Here is a 17,656-nt window from a genome sequence, read left to right as displayed (position 1 = left end):
GCCCTGTGAGAAACATGGGATGTGTGTGTGTGGTTTGCAGAGGTTGAATGAAAGGTTTTCTCATGTTCTTCATATTGACTAAAAAACAAAACCATAACAACCAACACACCATAATCTAATACTCTGGTATTAGACACTGGTAGATACATTTAACAATTTAACAATTTCACATTCATGTAAAAGTGCTTAGAATTTTAGCACAAATTTGAGTTCTCCCTATGATGGCTGTGTGTCTATGGGAGCTGTAGAATGTTTGAGTATAATTCTAGAAGAAGTGGCAAAAAAGTCCTACTCCTCAAAGGGTATGGTAGGAGCACTGACTGTAATACACGTATATGATCAATGGGTAGGAGCTTTGAAGTAGTGTTCCCCAGTCCTTCTCAAGACAGAAGCAGACAGAGCAGCTAAGTCTCATTTGAAGACATAAGAGGTTTCCCTTTAGTTGGTACAATAGAAAATGGTAAACAAACCGCAGCTTTTTAAAAAGGAACAACTCACGCTCGGCTGCCCCGAGATCGTATGCATACAATGGATTCTATCAAGCATGCCATCAGCCATCTGAGGCACTTACTTTCAAGCCATTAGCCTCTAAAAGCCTGCGCTAGCAAAACTGTCAGATTATACTCTCTTCCCCCCTAAAGGTCTGCCCTTCTGGGAGGGCGCAAAACTTAGACCTTCAGTGACAATTCCATATAACACAGGAATTACTGTCTGCTGAGATCAGCAGGGGAGGTCATAAGAAGGGTTGTGGTGGTGGGGGGGGGTGTCCACTCTGAAAACCATAGACATCATGTACTGCATAACAGCAGTACAGGAGGGCTGGCCCTTCGCAACGAGGGCTGAGAACACTGTGCTGTCAAAAAGTCACACTCAATCATCACGGCCTTGCTGGCTGCGGATTGCACTGTTTTTCAACCAGTGGTCCGTGACCCACTGCACTGGTGGTCCATGACAATATTGCTGGTGGTCTGTGACTTGAATGCTGTGGACTACTGCTCAATCTGAATGGTGGTCCCTGGGCTGGAACCAGTTAAAAGCCCCCTGCTAAATGCTTCAGACTGTGAAAACTTTGGAGCGCCCCACACAGCGCAATAATCAGAGGTGGTTGTACACTGCAAGATGTACACTTTTGATGGTGGTACAGTATGTGTATTACATGATGGTGGTGTGTGTATATGAACTCGTCCCTCTGTTTTTCAAACTCAGCAGGTCTTGCCTCTTTGCATCCTGTTATTTCCCCATCTCTTCTCCATTTTCCATTTCCCTTTCCTGAACCAATTACGGTAGGCCTACCCACTATTGGGGGCAGTCATGGCCTAGTGGTGAAGGAGATGGGGTTTAGATCAGAGGGTTGCAGGTTCGAATCCCACCCTCCTCCACTCCCTTGAGTAAGGCACCTAACACCATACTGCTCCAGGGACTGTAACCAATACCCTGTAGAGTACTTAAAAATGAATAACTGTCGCTTTGGATGAAAGCGCCGGCTAAGTTTAAACTAAAGTAATGCAATGTAACCTGGTTGGAATGAGTCACATGACCACCCCTTCCTCTGATTGCTATTTTTTCAGCCTGTCCAAAAATGTTTTTTTCATGTTTCTTCATCGTAATGTATGCCTTTGCCAGCATTAGACCACTACCTCTTAAAGGAATATTCAGGCCATACACGCTCTGGGTCTTTCTCTCTCTCTCTGGCAGTAGGCCTTTAGCTACATTAGCTTAGCATAAATCTTTGAATCAGATTATACCAATATAACTCAATGATTTACGACAATAGCTGAAATGCTACTGCTGAGTCTGGACATGCACTGAATGGTTCCAAAAACCTCAAACGTCAAAACTGATCTATTTAATGAGTAAAATGAGTAAATCAGTGGTTCCCAAACTGGTACCCACTGAAAAGGTTTGGGGACGACTGTGTTAAATTAACCAATTTCCCCTAAAAAGGGGAGGGTCGTCCCTTTAAACGGGCAACATGAAATTATCTTTGCATGTCAAGATACAGCCAACACACTGCCAACCTGGTAACTTGATGACGGAAAAATCACATCTATATTATGCATGGCAGCCCTCCATTGTCTCAACCACCTTCTGTGGTTCCATAATGGCTGCATTACAACTGTACACGCCAGAGAGAACAGTGACAATGGGCACAGCACACAATATTGACAGCTGCTGTTATAATGCAGTGAGTAAGTAAGGGCATGGTGCTGGGATAGAAACCAGTTCCTAATTGAAGGAACCAGTTCCCCATTCAGTGACACAGTTGAGGGAGGGGACAGCAAACATCATAAATAAAAGACAAGTGCAATCAGAGATGGCACCCTGGCCTGGACCCCTGGCCAAGGCTGCCAGTCAACTATTTTATGTCACATGACACAAAGCTGATAGGAGACTTTAGATAGATTTGTTCTATTGTTCATTTAGTGTATGTGTAAATGTGTTAGTCCAACACCTTTCGTACAGAAAAATAAACAGTAAACGGTAAAGACGGCACCCTGGACCCCTGGCCAAGGTTGTCAGCAACTATTTTATGTCACATGACACAAAGCTGTGTGTGACTTGTGTTCGTGTTTGCCCAAGAGTCTGTGTATGACTCGATATGTGTTTGGAATGATTCTAGCGTACAGACAACAAACAGTAAACAGTAAACTGTAAATAGTAAACAGTAAACAGTAAATAGTAAAGAGCGTTACCCTGGAGTTTCTTGAGGACGGCCACCTCCATCTTGAGCACCTGTTTGGGCTGCTGTGCCGACTCCACCTTGAGGGCCACGCTGCTCTTGGTCAGCACGTCCAGGGCCTCGTAGATCTCCCCGAAGCCCCCGCCACCGATCTTCTTCAGCTGTGGAGCACAGGAAACAACATAAGATGAGATGAGAGAGCTGAAATACGGTACATGGATGAGGTGACAGTGAAACATTCTTCTTCAGCTCTGGAGCAATGAGCAGATCAGTATGTGACCTCACCAATGTGCTTTTGGAAGTATGTTCAAAAATGAATATAAACACACTCCTCAAACTTGTGGACAGCCTTCCACAGATGAGGGGAATTGAAGTTGCAATAGCTGCAAAAGGTGGACTGATGTCATATTGAACCCTATGTGTTAGGAATGACTTAGGCAGGTTAGTGAATACTTTGGGATCTTCTTTAGCTGTGGAGCAGATGAACGGGCAGAGGATGAGGAGAGAGCCGCAATACAGTACATCAGTGGTTCCCAAACTTTTTTGCCGGGACTTTTGGAAATAAGAATAATTTCACGACCACAGACCGCAGAGGTGTAAATCCAGAGTTCGGATGAGAACGTAAAAAAAGCCTGCCACAATTTTGATCCAACCATCTCTGAATCAACTGATCCTACTGAGAATGTATGGTTCTAAGAAGATCAGCTTTTACATACTGTATCTATTCATCTATGGGCCAGTGAAGAGGCCTGTGTTGGAGGGCTGTGGCAGGGATTTATCTATCTGGAGTTGGAATTGACACCTCTGGATGACAGCGTCAGCGATACAGAATGCACTAAAATAGTAGACCCAGCTGTGGCTCAAACGGCTGGGCACCGCACTGCTACACCGGCGCCCCGGGTTCCATTCCGGCCGAGGTAATTTGCCGATCCTTCCCCATCTCTCTCTCCTAACTCATTTCCTTTCTCTCTCGTATTGTCCTGTCTGAAAAATAATAAAAAGCCATAAAAAAGAAAGCACTAAAATAGAAGAATAAACGCCCTTAAACTGTTTATGGCACCCCTGACGTCCTAATACTACACAAACCCTGGGCTATTCCTACATACCACTATTACGACATCCAACTGTACCGACATGCCAAGGGAATATGCATGAAAACAGAGATGGCTTACTGGCACACAGCAATTTGAAAATCCGTGTAGCAATTTGAAAATCAAAAATACACGTAAATTGCTGCATCCCAGTAAGCCACCTTCAGCGCAGTTGCTGTCGGGAAACAGCCTTGTTGGTGTGGAGACTCGGAATAGCGGTATGTTGGAATAGCGTGTGGCCTCCCAAAACCCTGTACCCTGCTCCAGTTCTGGTAACAGTCATGACAGTCACTGTCTTTACAGGGATGTAGATGGTGGATCTTGCAAATAAAACCATCAGGTTTAAAGCTGTGTATTAGTAGGCCTAGCCCGTTTATCCAGCTCATCATTACACATACAACATTTGAGCAGGCCTGCTATCGGCGCACACAAACACATAAGGCTTGCTTATACGGATTTAAACGGTCAAGTTGCTGTATATTTTAAATTCTGTTACACAACCAGCATGAGCTAATCTGTGACGGAGCAGATTCTTCATCATCAGTGCTATGACCTGAATATGATTTGGTTGTGATGCTTTAAATCAAAGTGATTACGCAAGCTTTTCAGTAGCCATGTTCCTGAAACTCAAATGCAGGATTTCTTTTTTTTCAAGCGCTATTTTTTTGCAACCTCGGGGCAACCCTTGCGTTGTCGTCCTGTTCTATCTGCTTCTATTCCTCTTTTCTTCCCTCCAGCCCTATCTTTCTCCTACCTATGTTGTCTATCTCTGCATTTCCTTTTCTATCCTTACACTTAGGTTTACTTTTCTCTCCTTACACTCTCTCCAAGTCTCTCTCTCTGTCTGTCTCTCTCCAGGTCTCTCTCTCCAGGTCTCTCTCTCTCTCTCTCTCTCTCTCTCAGCACACCGAACACCTATTTTCTGCTCTCTCCTCCTCCTCCTCCTCCTCCTCTTCTTTCCCTCTCTCTGTGAGAGGTTGCATCAGGAGGATGAGTAGTAGCATTGCTTTGGGAGCGTGTAATGAGCCCCAAATGAGCAGCGGCGTGACATGGCATGGCATGGCATGGCCCCTGCTGCCAACACCTTGCCTGACCCGATCCCTCCACACAGTGGCGGAACAATTGTGCACAATGCCCCAGGGGAAGACAATTGCTCAAATGGTGCACTTGTGCACTACAGACACACTGTTTCAGTGCCCAATCAATATATGCCATACGCACTGAAACATAGTGTATAAAGTGCACCTGTGTACCATTTGAGACACAGCAGCTGCCCTCCTCCCTCCTACTACCTATACGGCCTGCCAAGATGACAATCAGGACCCCTACCATCCATACGGGAGGGCCCCCGGGCCCTGGGGCACATGCCCTGCTCGCCTCCACCTATGGCCTTGCCCCTGCCTCCTCCACCCTGCGGCAGCGGCAGCAGCGAGGGCAGAGGTCCCTGGGGAGAGGCGAGCAATGTGGGCAGTGCACAGCAGTACCCAAGAGGGGAGATGCAGGCTGGGAGCGGGCAGCCTCTGGTCTGCTCTACTCCATACAAAACGCAAACTAATAGGCCCCTAAATAGCTCAGACTCGGCCAGAAATAGCAGCGCGCTGACAATGACACAGTAAGTCTCTGACACTGAACACGTCGAGACAACTGGGGTGGGGGGGACAGACTCTGGAAATGTCCCCGATCCCTGGGGAAAGCTAGCAGGCCAGGGGAGAGTGTGTCAGCGCTAAGGCGTTTGGCATTTGTGCGTGGCAGGGGCTTGAGGAGACGAAGGCACAGGCAAGGATAGTCTCTATAATCCAACACGCCCACCACATAACTTTGATAAGCACTTCTTATGTGAAGGATTAGTGGCACAGCCAAGCGAGTGGGCAAGACTTTAAGACCCAGCAAAATGTGGAAACAAGACGTACATTCAGTTATTCTTGTGTAGGAGTTCAAGGATGTGTTGCTTTTTGCAGAAGATGTGCTGTGCTGCTTGATGATGGAAGTGTTACAAGCAGGGCTCTAAATGAACACCCGCAACCAACCAGCCAAATACTGGTGAAAATTCAGTTTGGCTGGTAGAAGACAACACTTACTAGTCACTTTGACTAATAGGGAGGCTAGTATGCTAGTAGACTATGCAAGGCTAGTAAAATTTAACATAGCGAAATTGGCTAGTAATGGAAAAGGTTGATTTATACCGTAGCTCTGGTTAGATGAACCTTGAGCATGAACCTAAGCCACTTACCTCACCTGACCTGACAACGGATTTGTGTCTGACTGAGAGCAGTGCATACTGTCTCTACAGTGTGCATGGGGTCGTTTGAAATTTGATCCGTCTGCAATGTGTACTAGGGCTCGGCAATATGACAATATATATTGTTATCGTGATATGAAAGTGTATATCGTGATTAGAGGTGCTCCGATTGCTCGGCTGCCGATCATGACCGGCCGATAATGGCCAAAAATAGCCTGATCGGTGATCGGAAAAACATGCCGATCAAAAAACCGATCGAGAGATATTAAATTCCTCACGCAACCATTTGCCTTTACACCTGGCGCTGCATGTAGGCGCTGGCTCTGCACAGCTGCAACTGCACCAAAAGAAGGCATCTTTGCTTGTCTATAACTTTTCGCCATCCCCCCCTTCATTTCCACCATTCATAACCATATCTGCATCAACAATGATCTGATTTTCCGATCCATGCGCCGTTTACCTGAGTGACAATGTAATTTGCGATTGAGTACTCGCCAGTGAGCCATGTTACGTTATAACCTGTGTAGTTGCCTTGGTCAGCACGCGACAACTTCACGTTGTCAGCACAAACATGTCAATTATTGTTTTCAAAGTTGTAATTGGCAGTCAGTCGATTAGTTTGATAGTCGCTGAAACACCAAACGGCGACAGATGTGGTTAAAACTTGAGAGAGAGATTCAGAACGGTAGTGGAGCACTGCAACTGTGGACGGTGACAGAGAGGGGAGGGGCTCTCCTCACGAGGCTGCTCATTTAAAGCGACAGGTTGTTTTTTTCTCGTATGTGGAAGACTATTTGATGTAATGTTTCAGTTTCAATTCAATCTTAAATAGTTTAGTTATTCTATGCAATAACTTATACATTGATTAATACTGTAGACTGTATTACCAACACTAGTCTGAAAGATAATAATAATAATAATAATAATAATAGCCTAATAATAGACATGTGCAAATTAAGATTGATTGGTTTATGGGCAGAAATGGTATTCAATAAGGATAATTAATAGGCTATTAAAAAAATAGGAAATCATTTTTGTGATCGGCAATGATCGGTAATCGGCAGATAAAGATTTTTGGTGATCGGTATCGGTGATCGGACCCAAAAAATGGTGATCGGAGCACCTCTAATCGTGATAGTAATGTTTTCAATTGTATACAATTGAATATCATATAATTACATTTCATGTTGTCACATACACACTATAAGCTGTAAAAATAAGAATAAAATGATCCATTAAAAAAAAAAAAAAGAGCAAACAAAGAGAATAACTGAAAGCGTATGTAATAGTGCTATATCGAGATATATATCGTTATCGTGATATAAAGTAATCCATATCGTGATATTGTTTTTTTTCCATATCGCCCAGCCCTAGTGTACTATCTGTATCTTTTATTATGTGTATGCTGCTTGACACCTTCATTTCCTTCACGATAAATAAAGTAGCTCTACTCCAATCTACTACTCTAATCTACCATCCATAGTAAGGAGATGATGATGATGAGGCGAAGGGAAAAGAAAGGAGATACAAGAGAGAGGAACAACTCAAGTAAGATTTAGTTAAAAAAATGAGTTGCGCTCTTCAAAAAAAGTCCTTTTGGTTCTGGTCCGGTAGTCAAGTAGACCATAACATAGACTGTAGGGGGGACTCGCACATAGAATGATACTTTTTGTTCAGATCATGCTTTTTTTTTACTTAACCCCTTAGCAAAGCACCTATACTATAACCTTACTGTCACCAAAATTGTAATGTCTATATCTTAATCTGTTACTTAAGGCTCTCTGCACTCTCATAGCAATGTTGCTATGATGTAGTTGAGTATTTTCAGAAAATAGTGAATAGGTCCGCCGGCGACCCCATCTGCAGTAAGAGGCTACAAGAGCGTACCCAGAGGGGTGCAAAGAAAGAGAAGTAAGCCTCTTGGAGAGAGCCACCCACCACTTTCCATCGCTCCTTGACCAAGACGGCGGCGGACAGGATGTCCGTCTGCTCCGAGCTGCCACTCATCCTGGCTGCTGTCCTCTAGCTCCGCCCACCTGCAGTCCAGCACAGCATCAGGGACCAATCAGCGCCTAGCACAGAGAAGGAGTGAAGCAGAGACATCATGAGGAAAAACTGTGAAACAACGGACAGACAGAGAGGCAGGCAGACAGACAGATATACTGTAGATAGATAGATAGATAGATAGATAGATAGATAGATAGATAGATAGATAGATAGATAAAATGAGAGGGAAATAGCAAGAAAGAAAGAATGACAGAATGAAAGAGAGAGAGAGAAAGAGAGAGGGGGGCAAGCAGGCAGATTTTATACAGCCTTATACCTGAGAAAAACAGCAGATGGATCATGTCAAAAAACCAACACACTTTCCGATAAAACTACCAAGACAAGTCATGGCCGCTTCTGTGGGCTAAGAGTAGACTACTGTATGTGCATGTGTGTGAGGGAGCCAACAGATGCACATGGCTAGCCTTGGCCTTGAGAGAGCCATCCGTCCCTTTTAAACCCTACAGGCGGATCACTATCAAGTGGGCTGCTGACTGCTGCAGCTGCCACACCCTTTCCCTGCATCTGTCTGACGCTGTCTGTCTCTCCATCTCCCACTTTTCTTTCTCTCTCTCTCTCTCTCTCTCTCTCTCTCTCTCTCTCTCTCTCTCTCCATCTCCCACTTCAGTCTTTCTCAGTCTCTCAGTCTCTCAGTCAGTCAAACACGCATGCGCGTGCACTCACACTGACACACACATACACACACTCGTCTGCATGGTAACTGGTAATAAAAACAATAGTAAGTATCATTCTGTGTTGATTAAAAGCACAATGTCCAGGATTCTAAGCTCCACACATCTGGGCTTACATGCTCATGAGGACCCAAATTGAGTTCGGCCTGGGTCATTTCCCAACCCTCCCGCAACACTCTCCCCCACTCCTCTCCTGTCATACTCTTCACTGTCACTGTCAAATAAAGACATCAAATCTCAAACCCCTCTGTATCACAAATTAAAAATCTACGTTCATGGCTTTAGTGGAACATACAGTACTTGTTCCAAGGTCATAAGTAACAGATTTTCAATGCATCCCATTAAAAAGATCAAATCTGCTACTTTTGACCTTGGGAAAAGTATAGGCCTATTCCACAAACTTGATGAGGGTAGATTTTACATAATATGTAATGCATAGGGGTTTGAGGTTCAATAAAATGTATGAACCATCACTATTGGAATTTGTTTTATGATTGGTCTCTGGCTACATTATGTTAATCACATATTCCTGTAGATATATGATCTCATTTGCATATTTCAAGGTTTTCCAGGACAAGTGGGAGCCCAGTGCAATATAGCTGCTGTTACTTATAATGTAGTTGAGATTTTTCAGCAAACATTAAGTCGTATCAAATCTTTAAGTTTCGTCGAAACATGTTAGGTGAAAGATAGAAAATGCTTAAATGTCTGAAACAAAAGAAATTTGAGATTTAATATAACCATGACATAAAGAATACATACATCTAGTAAATTGTATCGCCAGCGATCTCATCATCACATAAGGGCTACAGAGCATTTTCCAGCCAGAGTGTAAATACTCCATGATTTCTTGTATCATCACCATGTGCGACACTATTGGTTACATAACAATAACAGCACCACCACAGGTTTTGCCAAAGAAGCAATTTTATATAGCAATGCCCTTCTTCTTCAGCTGTCGGTCTCTACTCTGCAAGACATCATCCAAGATGTTTAACTCCATACAAAAACAGTGGAAGTGGGACAAATAGCCAATCTACTACTTATATCTACTACTTATAGCTCCATACATCTATCCTAATCCCTACGTCATAACAACACAGAAAGCGGGTCAAAAATTAATGTAACTGTTATATTGACATATTGACATTACAAAGCCATTGTATAGTACCAACACCCGAAAAATGTCAAGTACATAATTGGTGATGAAATTGGGTGAAATAATCAGTAAGTAAAATCATATTTGATAACCCCATATCCTGTGTCCACTGACCTACACTTGGTTCTATTTCAAGCAACTCAAGTCAACTCTGACCAAGACAAGTAAAACCAACATTACATTTAGAAGACGCTGTTTCCAAAGGTGGACTCAACACAGAGGACAAAAGCAGCACCATCCAATGTCCCAAATGGATATAATTTCTTATACCTTTCATGACACCAAGAGGAACACAATTCTGATGACACAATGGTCTGTACGACAGCTCAGCAAACTATTTAGTGCATTTACAGTCTCTACTGGACACCCCTGTTGTTCCCACAATAACTCACACTATCCCCTATTAGCCCGCTGCTCAGCCTCCTGAAAGGGAAGCTCTGTGTGGGTGTAAGTGTGTGTAAGTGCAAACTCGGGACAGACGGACCACACATAGTCCCCAACACACACAAATGCACGCACGCACACACACATACATGCTCTCTCTCTCTCTCTCTCTCTCTCTCTCTCTCTCTCTCTCTCTCTCTCTCTCTCTCTATGACACACAAGCACACAGACAGACAGACAGACAGACAGACAGACACACACACACACACACACACATACACACACACACACACACCTCCCCTGAGTCATGATGGGCAAAATGAAGATGCAATCTGTTCATCATCCATCCAGATTGGCAGGAGAGAACCAGCAGAAATCAATGGCCCAGAAAGCAATAGCACGCCAATAAGCTTACCGCTTCCCCTTGTTGTTAGAGCTGATACCCCAAACCCAAGTTACCGAATTCACAGCAGACATAATCAGATACATCATGCTAAAGAAGACCATGGGCCGCCTTTTAAGAATTCATCAAAATCATACAATCACATGTTGATGGAATAAGCTGAAGTAAGTTGGCTTGCATTAAAACAAGGTCCCCGTTGCTACCAGAATGACAGTGACCATGTCAGAACGTACTAATAAGGACTCTGTGTCATGCCAGTTGTGAAGTCCTATCTATGATAGTGTATGTTTTTTCAACCAATAGTGAAAACTTCCCCTGGAGGAACAGTGCACATGTCCACCACAGGCAACCACACTTGGTGGCAAGTTAATGGTTGTCTGTCCATTCCTCTTGTGTGTTTTGGGGCCTGAAGAAGGCTTGGCCAAAATCTTGGCAATTAAAAAAAAACAAAAAGGATAGAGTGTGCAGACATTTTTGCTTCATTTTTTCACAATGGTCGCCTGTTCTAAGAAAGAAATACTGTATTTCAGAAGTGGGACTTTTTTCACTCCAACCACCACTGTCGTTGTGAGAAAGACAGGCCAGGAGGACCATGAAACCATATCTCCCAGTTGCTACTAGCCCAAAAGGTTTATATAAATCACAGAGTGGACACTGGACAGCCACAGTGCCACATTAAGCATGATGAGGCATACATCCTCAGTGTAACAGAGATCTCCCATCTGACTATACTGAAATCAGCACCGCATTTGATTTGAATAGGGGACCATAACGATCTCCAGGTCTGGAATGGGATGAAGCAGACCAGGCATTTTCAGTCAAGACCAATGTGCCAGGCATTGAGAAAGACAATAAAGCCTGCTGTGACAACAGTTTTATTAATTTATTACGAGCTATTTTGACCAGAGCAGCCAAAATTAATAGTTCAAAGTTCAATGCACAGCTCCTAGATGCTGGTAGAATGTTCAATACTTCAAAAGAAAGAAGTCTACCGCACACTTTCTTGACTTTATGCTCGTTTTATTAGAGCGAACAATGCGTTTCGCCTCAGTGCGTCATCAGGCTCGCTCGGGTATTACCTGAGCTCTGTCATAACATCGTGTCACATGGTTTTCTCTTAAAGAAAGAAGAGAAATCCATGTGACACGATGTTATTTAAGCCACACCTGACAGAGCTCAGGTAATACCTGAGCGAGCCTGATGACGCACTGAGGCGAAACGCGTTGTTCGCTCTTAAAAAACGAGCATAAAGTCAAGAAAGTGTGCGGTAGACTTCTTTCTTTTGAAGCCAACATTAATATTTAAATCAAACTCTGGGAGGTCAGCTGTAGAGGCATGAGGACTGATACCCCTTGCATTGAAGGGAGGAACATGGCAAAATGCTCAAGAGTCAACCGGGTAAATGCCCTGTATGCCTTATAGCCAATCCAACCCTGATGATCTCAGTCAGCTGTTTTCCACCACTGCCAAGAATGGGAAGAGAAGACAGCAGGTGCTTCTAACAAACCAGGGCAGCTTTCACCGCTGTGCTGTGCTGTGACTGTGCTCTCCCTTTGGAAGGCTTAACGCCCACTTGATGAGCGGCGCCAGGTGTGAAAGAGAAAGGGAAAGCACAACTAACACCCGCCATGTGAAGTCCAGCATTCCGCATGGTGCAATATTCTGTGATGTCCTGCATTCCGCATGGTGCAATATTCTGTGATGTCCTGCATTCCGCATGGTGCAATATTCAGTGATGTCCAGCATTCCGCACGGTGTTATATTCTGTGATGTCCAGAATTATGTAAAAACTAGAAGCACTCAGAGTACAAACCTCCGCCAAGGCCATAGGGTCACTGATCCCATAACATCTATACGCTGTGGAATCCTATGCCTATAATATGACTTGTGAAAAATTCCTTGATCCAGATCGTGATTTGGATCACCATCAAAATTGCATCACTTGTTCATTTTGTCATTTCCAACAAGTCAAAAAATGCATCAAAATCCGTTCATAACTGTTTGAGTTATCCTGCTGACAGACACAAAAACAAACCAACGTGACCGAACAAATAACCTCCTTGGCAGAGGTAACAAGAGATCTGAAAATACCTTCATAAGACAGTCCTTGGTGTAAATTTGTTGCCACCCGAATGTTGTTACCAGTCTATTACAGGCCTTTCTACTCTTTGCTGAAAAACACTCAACTGCATCATAACAACAGTGCTGAGGGAATCAAAGAATGCCACTGGCAGAAATGTATGCAATAGGCCACTAAACATCTCAACTCAACTCCCCTTACACATTCTTTGCACTGCCTGATACACCAGTAGGCCTACATTTAGGGCAGCTCAAAATTGCAAGGCACTAACACAAGCACAACACATTGACTTCACACAAGAGTAGACCATTTCAGCTAACCCAGTGGTTCTCAACCTTTTTTGAATCAACGCCCCCTGGACATCATCATAAGCATCCCAACACCCCCTTGACATCATCATAGGCCTGCCAACGCCCCCCTTAGTATTAAAAGAGAACATGGATTAATCCCCCTCAATGGCAACTAAGCCCTGCCCCCTCTCAGCTGTAACCTTCCCAACGCCCCCCTGGACCTCCCCAACGCCCCATGGGGGGCTGTACAGCCCCTGTTAAGAAACACTAAGCTTATCCACTGTGTTGCAGTTAACAGCCTATGACAGCTAAGTAAGTATTTCAGTCCTTGTAAAGAATGAAGATGAGCATCCAAGGGAACAAATGGCGATTGCTACTATGGCACAGCACATGAGGCTACTGGGATGAGTAAGATGTGTTGCTCACTGCTCAGTGAGTGTCACCCCAGGCTGAGTCGTGTATGCACTGCCCAGCATAGATATAGAACCTTGGCAGCAGGAGCAAGATAATGGGAAGACTTGGACAGAGTGAAAAATTACGGTGATGATGAATGGAGAGTGATCACTCATATTCCAGAATCCAGCCAATCCAGGAACATGGAGAAAGCAGTGTCCAGCACTCTGACTTTGCTACTGCAGCAGTAACAGTGTATCTGGAAAATGTATCCACTCGTAATGACAATGCTTGATTATTATTTTTTTTATTAGGAGTTTGAAATAGAGGAGCTTTAAAAATCCATAGAACACCTCAAGTGATGTTCACTCATCCAGTTTGAAAGAGTGGCAAACCTCACACTGGAAAAATGTAGAATTTCATCACTTCAGCATGCAATACAGTTGGAATTAATCCATGTCAACATGCAGAATATGAACTAGTGAACTAAAACTAGTGAACTAAAAATTAGAGTGAACTAGCTTGTGGTTCTGCTTCTTTCCTGCAATGTTGTGACAAAAAAGAGAGGGGGGTGGTTATAGTGGGATTTGGATATCCCAAACTACAACACTGTGATGTTATTGCGCCTATAATAAAGCATTATTAATAACGACATAATAACACTCTGCTTCATCGGCTTGACAGTTGTCATTGATTTTGCTAGATGGGTCAGCAGAACTAGGCTACTTATTCTGGTTCTGGGTTTCCACATAAATCCATTCAAACACATTCAGTGAACACCGAAGCTGAGGCTGACAGAGAAATATTCCTGAAAGCTGGCCTGCCTCTCACTCCTCGACAATGTGTGTGGTCTCTGCGCTCACGAGAACTATGCGCTGTCGCTGAGGGAAATTCTGCCATCATTAAGTTTAATCTAATTTATTATCTGTGTCAACACAAACTAAGGTTGGGCTCGTGCCATCGCCGTCCCTGTTACACACGGGTTGCCTGTTTGTGAACTGTCATTCACATCCATTTAGTGTAGGTACTCTGCACGCGCCATGGAGACTGAAGTCAAACGAGTTTACCACCACAACATAGCAACATACAAATGAGGATGTGTTACGGACAAATTAGTTTGCAACCGGAACATGAGCATCATAACTTACTTGCTGCTGACCTATAAATAATGTTTTCCCGAACAGGAAAGGCCTACAGTTGAGGGCACCAATCGACACAAATTGTAATGTTGGGTAACGTAGCTGTTTCATCGTGACTTTGAAAGGAAAATGAGTAACTATGATAACTTCACTTAGATTGGCCTCTCCTGACTTGACTGTCAAAAATGGCAAATGGCCTCGCCAGAAATGGCTAGTAAATTTTCAGCCAACGGCATTGGCCTTGGGCTAATGTTAGCTTTAAAGCTAGCCAGAGATCATACTGCTTAGCTAACTTCTGCTTCAGATTAACGTTACGCAATTAAATCTGGCCTGTTTTATGCACTTTCTTATAATAACTAAACCTATTGAATAGTAAACGCTACTCGGTTTGGTCTGTCGTTGTGCGTATCATCACTGACTAGCCGCCGAGGGTGGTTTAATTCTAGTCGAGTGTGTCCGCTTGTTGAGCGGATCTGCTTTGGGTTGCTACCACAGACGTTTATGGTGGTTGCTACACAGCACATTTAGGAATGTGCATTGACATTCAGTCCAAACACACACGAGACAACGTTGTCTATGGCGCAAATGTCTTTGAAAGACAACCATTTTATGTACAAAGGCCTACAGGACTATCGGTTAACATTGCGGAGGATACTGTCCCCATGTATTCGCGTGCACAGAACACTCGGCATATCTTGCAAGCTATCCTCCTTTCCTTACCTTCGTTGCTTAATTCTTGATGCAGACACTGGATGTGGCTAGAAATCCCTTATGGTTGTATGACGCGGCCCTCAAATCGCGATTGCAACGCCATTGCGCATCATTTTCTACACGAATTGGAGTCTGTCTCTGTTTACCGCAGCGTGTTCTGGCATTTAAATTAATCGCCTATGCCTTGGTTTCAAATGCGACCCTATCTTCGTCTCGTTGTCCTCACAGCATCTTGCTGCGGACCCGTGACGTGAGCAGCACTGACTACAGAACTACCTGCCTGGTTGCGCGCTCGTCCACGATACAATCCACCCTCGCAACAGCAAGCCGCATGAACGCGCAGTCGCTGTCCGATTCCCGATTCAGACTCTCATCATCTTTCCTGCTCCTCCTCCATATGTGAGGATCTGCCCTGTGTGTTGTAATCATAGTTGTACTAACTAGCAAGATAATAAATAGCGTAAAATAGGCCTAGAGTAATGTGTAAACACAGAAGGAAAACATGTCTAAAGGATACCTAAATCTTATGTAAAAAATAATTTGGTAACATTTTTCTCTGCATTTTATTTCCACAATTCTGATTAGTTTTATGAAAGGCTCATTAGACAATACGCATCAACAGAAAATGTTACTGTTAAAATAAGTAAAATTCAGTAAACTAACAATGATTAAAATCTTAATGCAGAGACAAGTATGTACCTCTTATGTCTCATAGGCTAGGGCAGGGATGTCAAACTCAGCATCTGGCCTGCGGCGTCATTTAATTTGGCCCAGAAGATTATTTCAGCCCTCATACAATGTTAGTAGTAGCATGTGTCAACTCACAGGGGGTCAAGACCATTGTAACATCTCACACCCATATAATTACATTGCATTACATTACATTGCACTGCATTTGGCAGACACTTTTTAACCAAAGCAACTTACAATCGAGGACATAATCATAGCCTCCAACACTTGCAGATACAAAGTGCACAGGAAATATACAGAACAATAAGAGCATATGTCAAGTATGGTTATTCTATTTTTTATTCAGTTTTTTTTTTTTTTAAGTACATTAGCACATGGTTAATCCTTAGCATAAGCTTAGAACCTATGTTATAACCTTAGGCCTACTGTCGCCAAATTGTAATAGCTATGTCTTAAAGGTGCTCTGTGTAATATTTTTAGTTGTTTATTTTCAGAATTCATGCTACCCATTCACCCATTCACTAATGTTACCTTTTTCATGAATACTTACCAACACCATCAAATTCTAAATATTCATTATGACTGGGAAAATTGCACGTTTCATACATGAAAAGAGGGCTCTTCTCCATGGTCCGCCATTTTGAATTTCCAGAAATAGCCATTTTTAGCTGCCAAAATGACTGTAATTGGGCCATACTAGAAAATATTAGTTTATTACTGAATAAACTTTCATGAAAATATCAAATTTGGCAATAGGCAACCCAGTTTCAATGAGCACCATAGTTGCAGTACCTTTTTTTTTGTTTTTTACCATTTCCTGCACAGTGCACCTTTAATCTGTAGCAGCCAGAATGGGTACTGCAACTATACTGCTCATTGAAACTGTGCTGTCTACTACCATATTTGATCTTTTCATGAATATTTACTGAATAATAAACTAATACTTACTAGTGGGACCAGAAATAGCACATTCTGCAGCTAAAATCTATATTTCTGGAAATTCAAAATGGCGGACCATGGAGAAGATGCCCCCTTTTCATGTATATAGAGAGCCATTTTTCCAGTCATAACAAACACTTTTTTTGATGATGGTGGTAAGTATTCATGAAAAAGGTTTTGTGAATGGGAAGGATGACTTCTGGAAATAAACTATAAAAAAAATCTTACATAGTGATCTTTTAAGGCTCTCTGGAATGTGTCATAGCAATGTTGCCATGATGTATTTTTGGCAATAGGCCTATAACAGAACAGTGATATAGGCCTACTCTCTTTTGTGGTGGTTCGCCGTCAGAAATTGACACATGTACGCCTAACTTTTGGCTCACATCCCCGAACAAGTGTTGTGGGAGAGAAAAAAAAGCTTTCCATAAGAAAATCTGACTAAGGTAGTAAAAGAAAGGAAAGTGACCTGATTGACTGAAGCTTAAACCTATAGCATACAGAGACATTTCATGGACGTGGGTGAGGCCCACCTTCTGACAAATGGGTTTACAAGGCAAGTTGGCCAGACCACAGTGAATGATGCATGTCTATGAGACTAACGCTCTCAAAAAGTGATGAACAATAATCTCTGCAGTGACAGCAGAACATTTTTAAACTAATCACATTCTCTGGCCAGTGAACCACACACATACCTGACTCTCAGAAATGTCATGCAAG

At 43.2% G+C, this 17,656-nt stretch overlaps 1 protein-coding gene across 1 annotated transcript in view; it reads right to left on the bottom strand.

The window, feature by feature from the left end:
* ttbk2a (tau tubulin kinase 2a) overlaps positions 1–15,688 on the bottom strand; it is a 35,645-nt gene extending 19,957 nt beyond the window's left edge. Inside the window, exons 1-3 of the mRNA XM_063223932.1 lie at positions 15,317–15,688; positions 7,949–8,082; positions 2,694–2,841 (exon numbers count right to left, since the gene is read on the bottom strand). Of these exons, the coding sequence (XP_063080002.1) occupies positions 2,694–2,841; positions 7,949–8,017 (217 nt within the window). The 5' untranslated portion in view covers positions 8,018–8,082; positions 15,317–15,688. The remainder of the gene's footprint in view (positions 1–2,693; positions 2,842–7,948; positions 8,083–15,316) is intronic.
* Positions 15,689–17,656: the final 1,968 nt, after the last annotated feature.

This window comes from Engraulis encrasicolus, chromosome 19 (assembly GCF_034702125.1).
Source record: "Engraulis encrasicolus isolate BLACKSEA-1 chromosome 19, IST_EnEncr_1.0, whole genome shotgun sequence".
In the NCBI taxonomy this organism is placed as follows: Eukaryota; Metazoa; Chordata; class Actinopteri; order Clupeiformes; family Engraulidae; genus Engraulis; species Engraulis encrasicolus.
The sequence above is the reverse complement of the archived record's forward strand: the minus strand, read 5'-3'. Positions and strand labels throughout refer to the sequence as shown.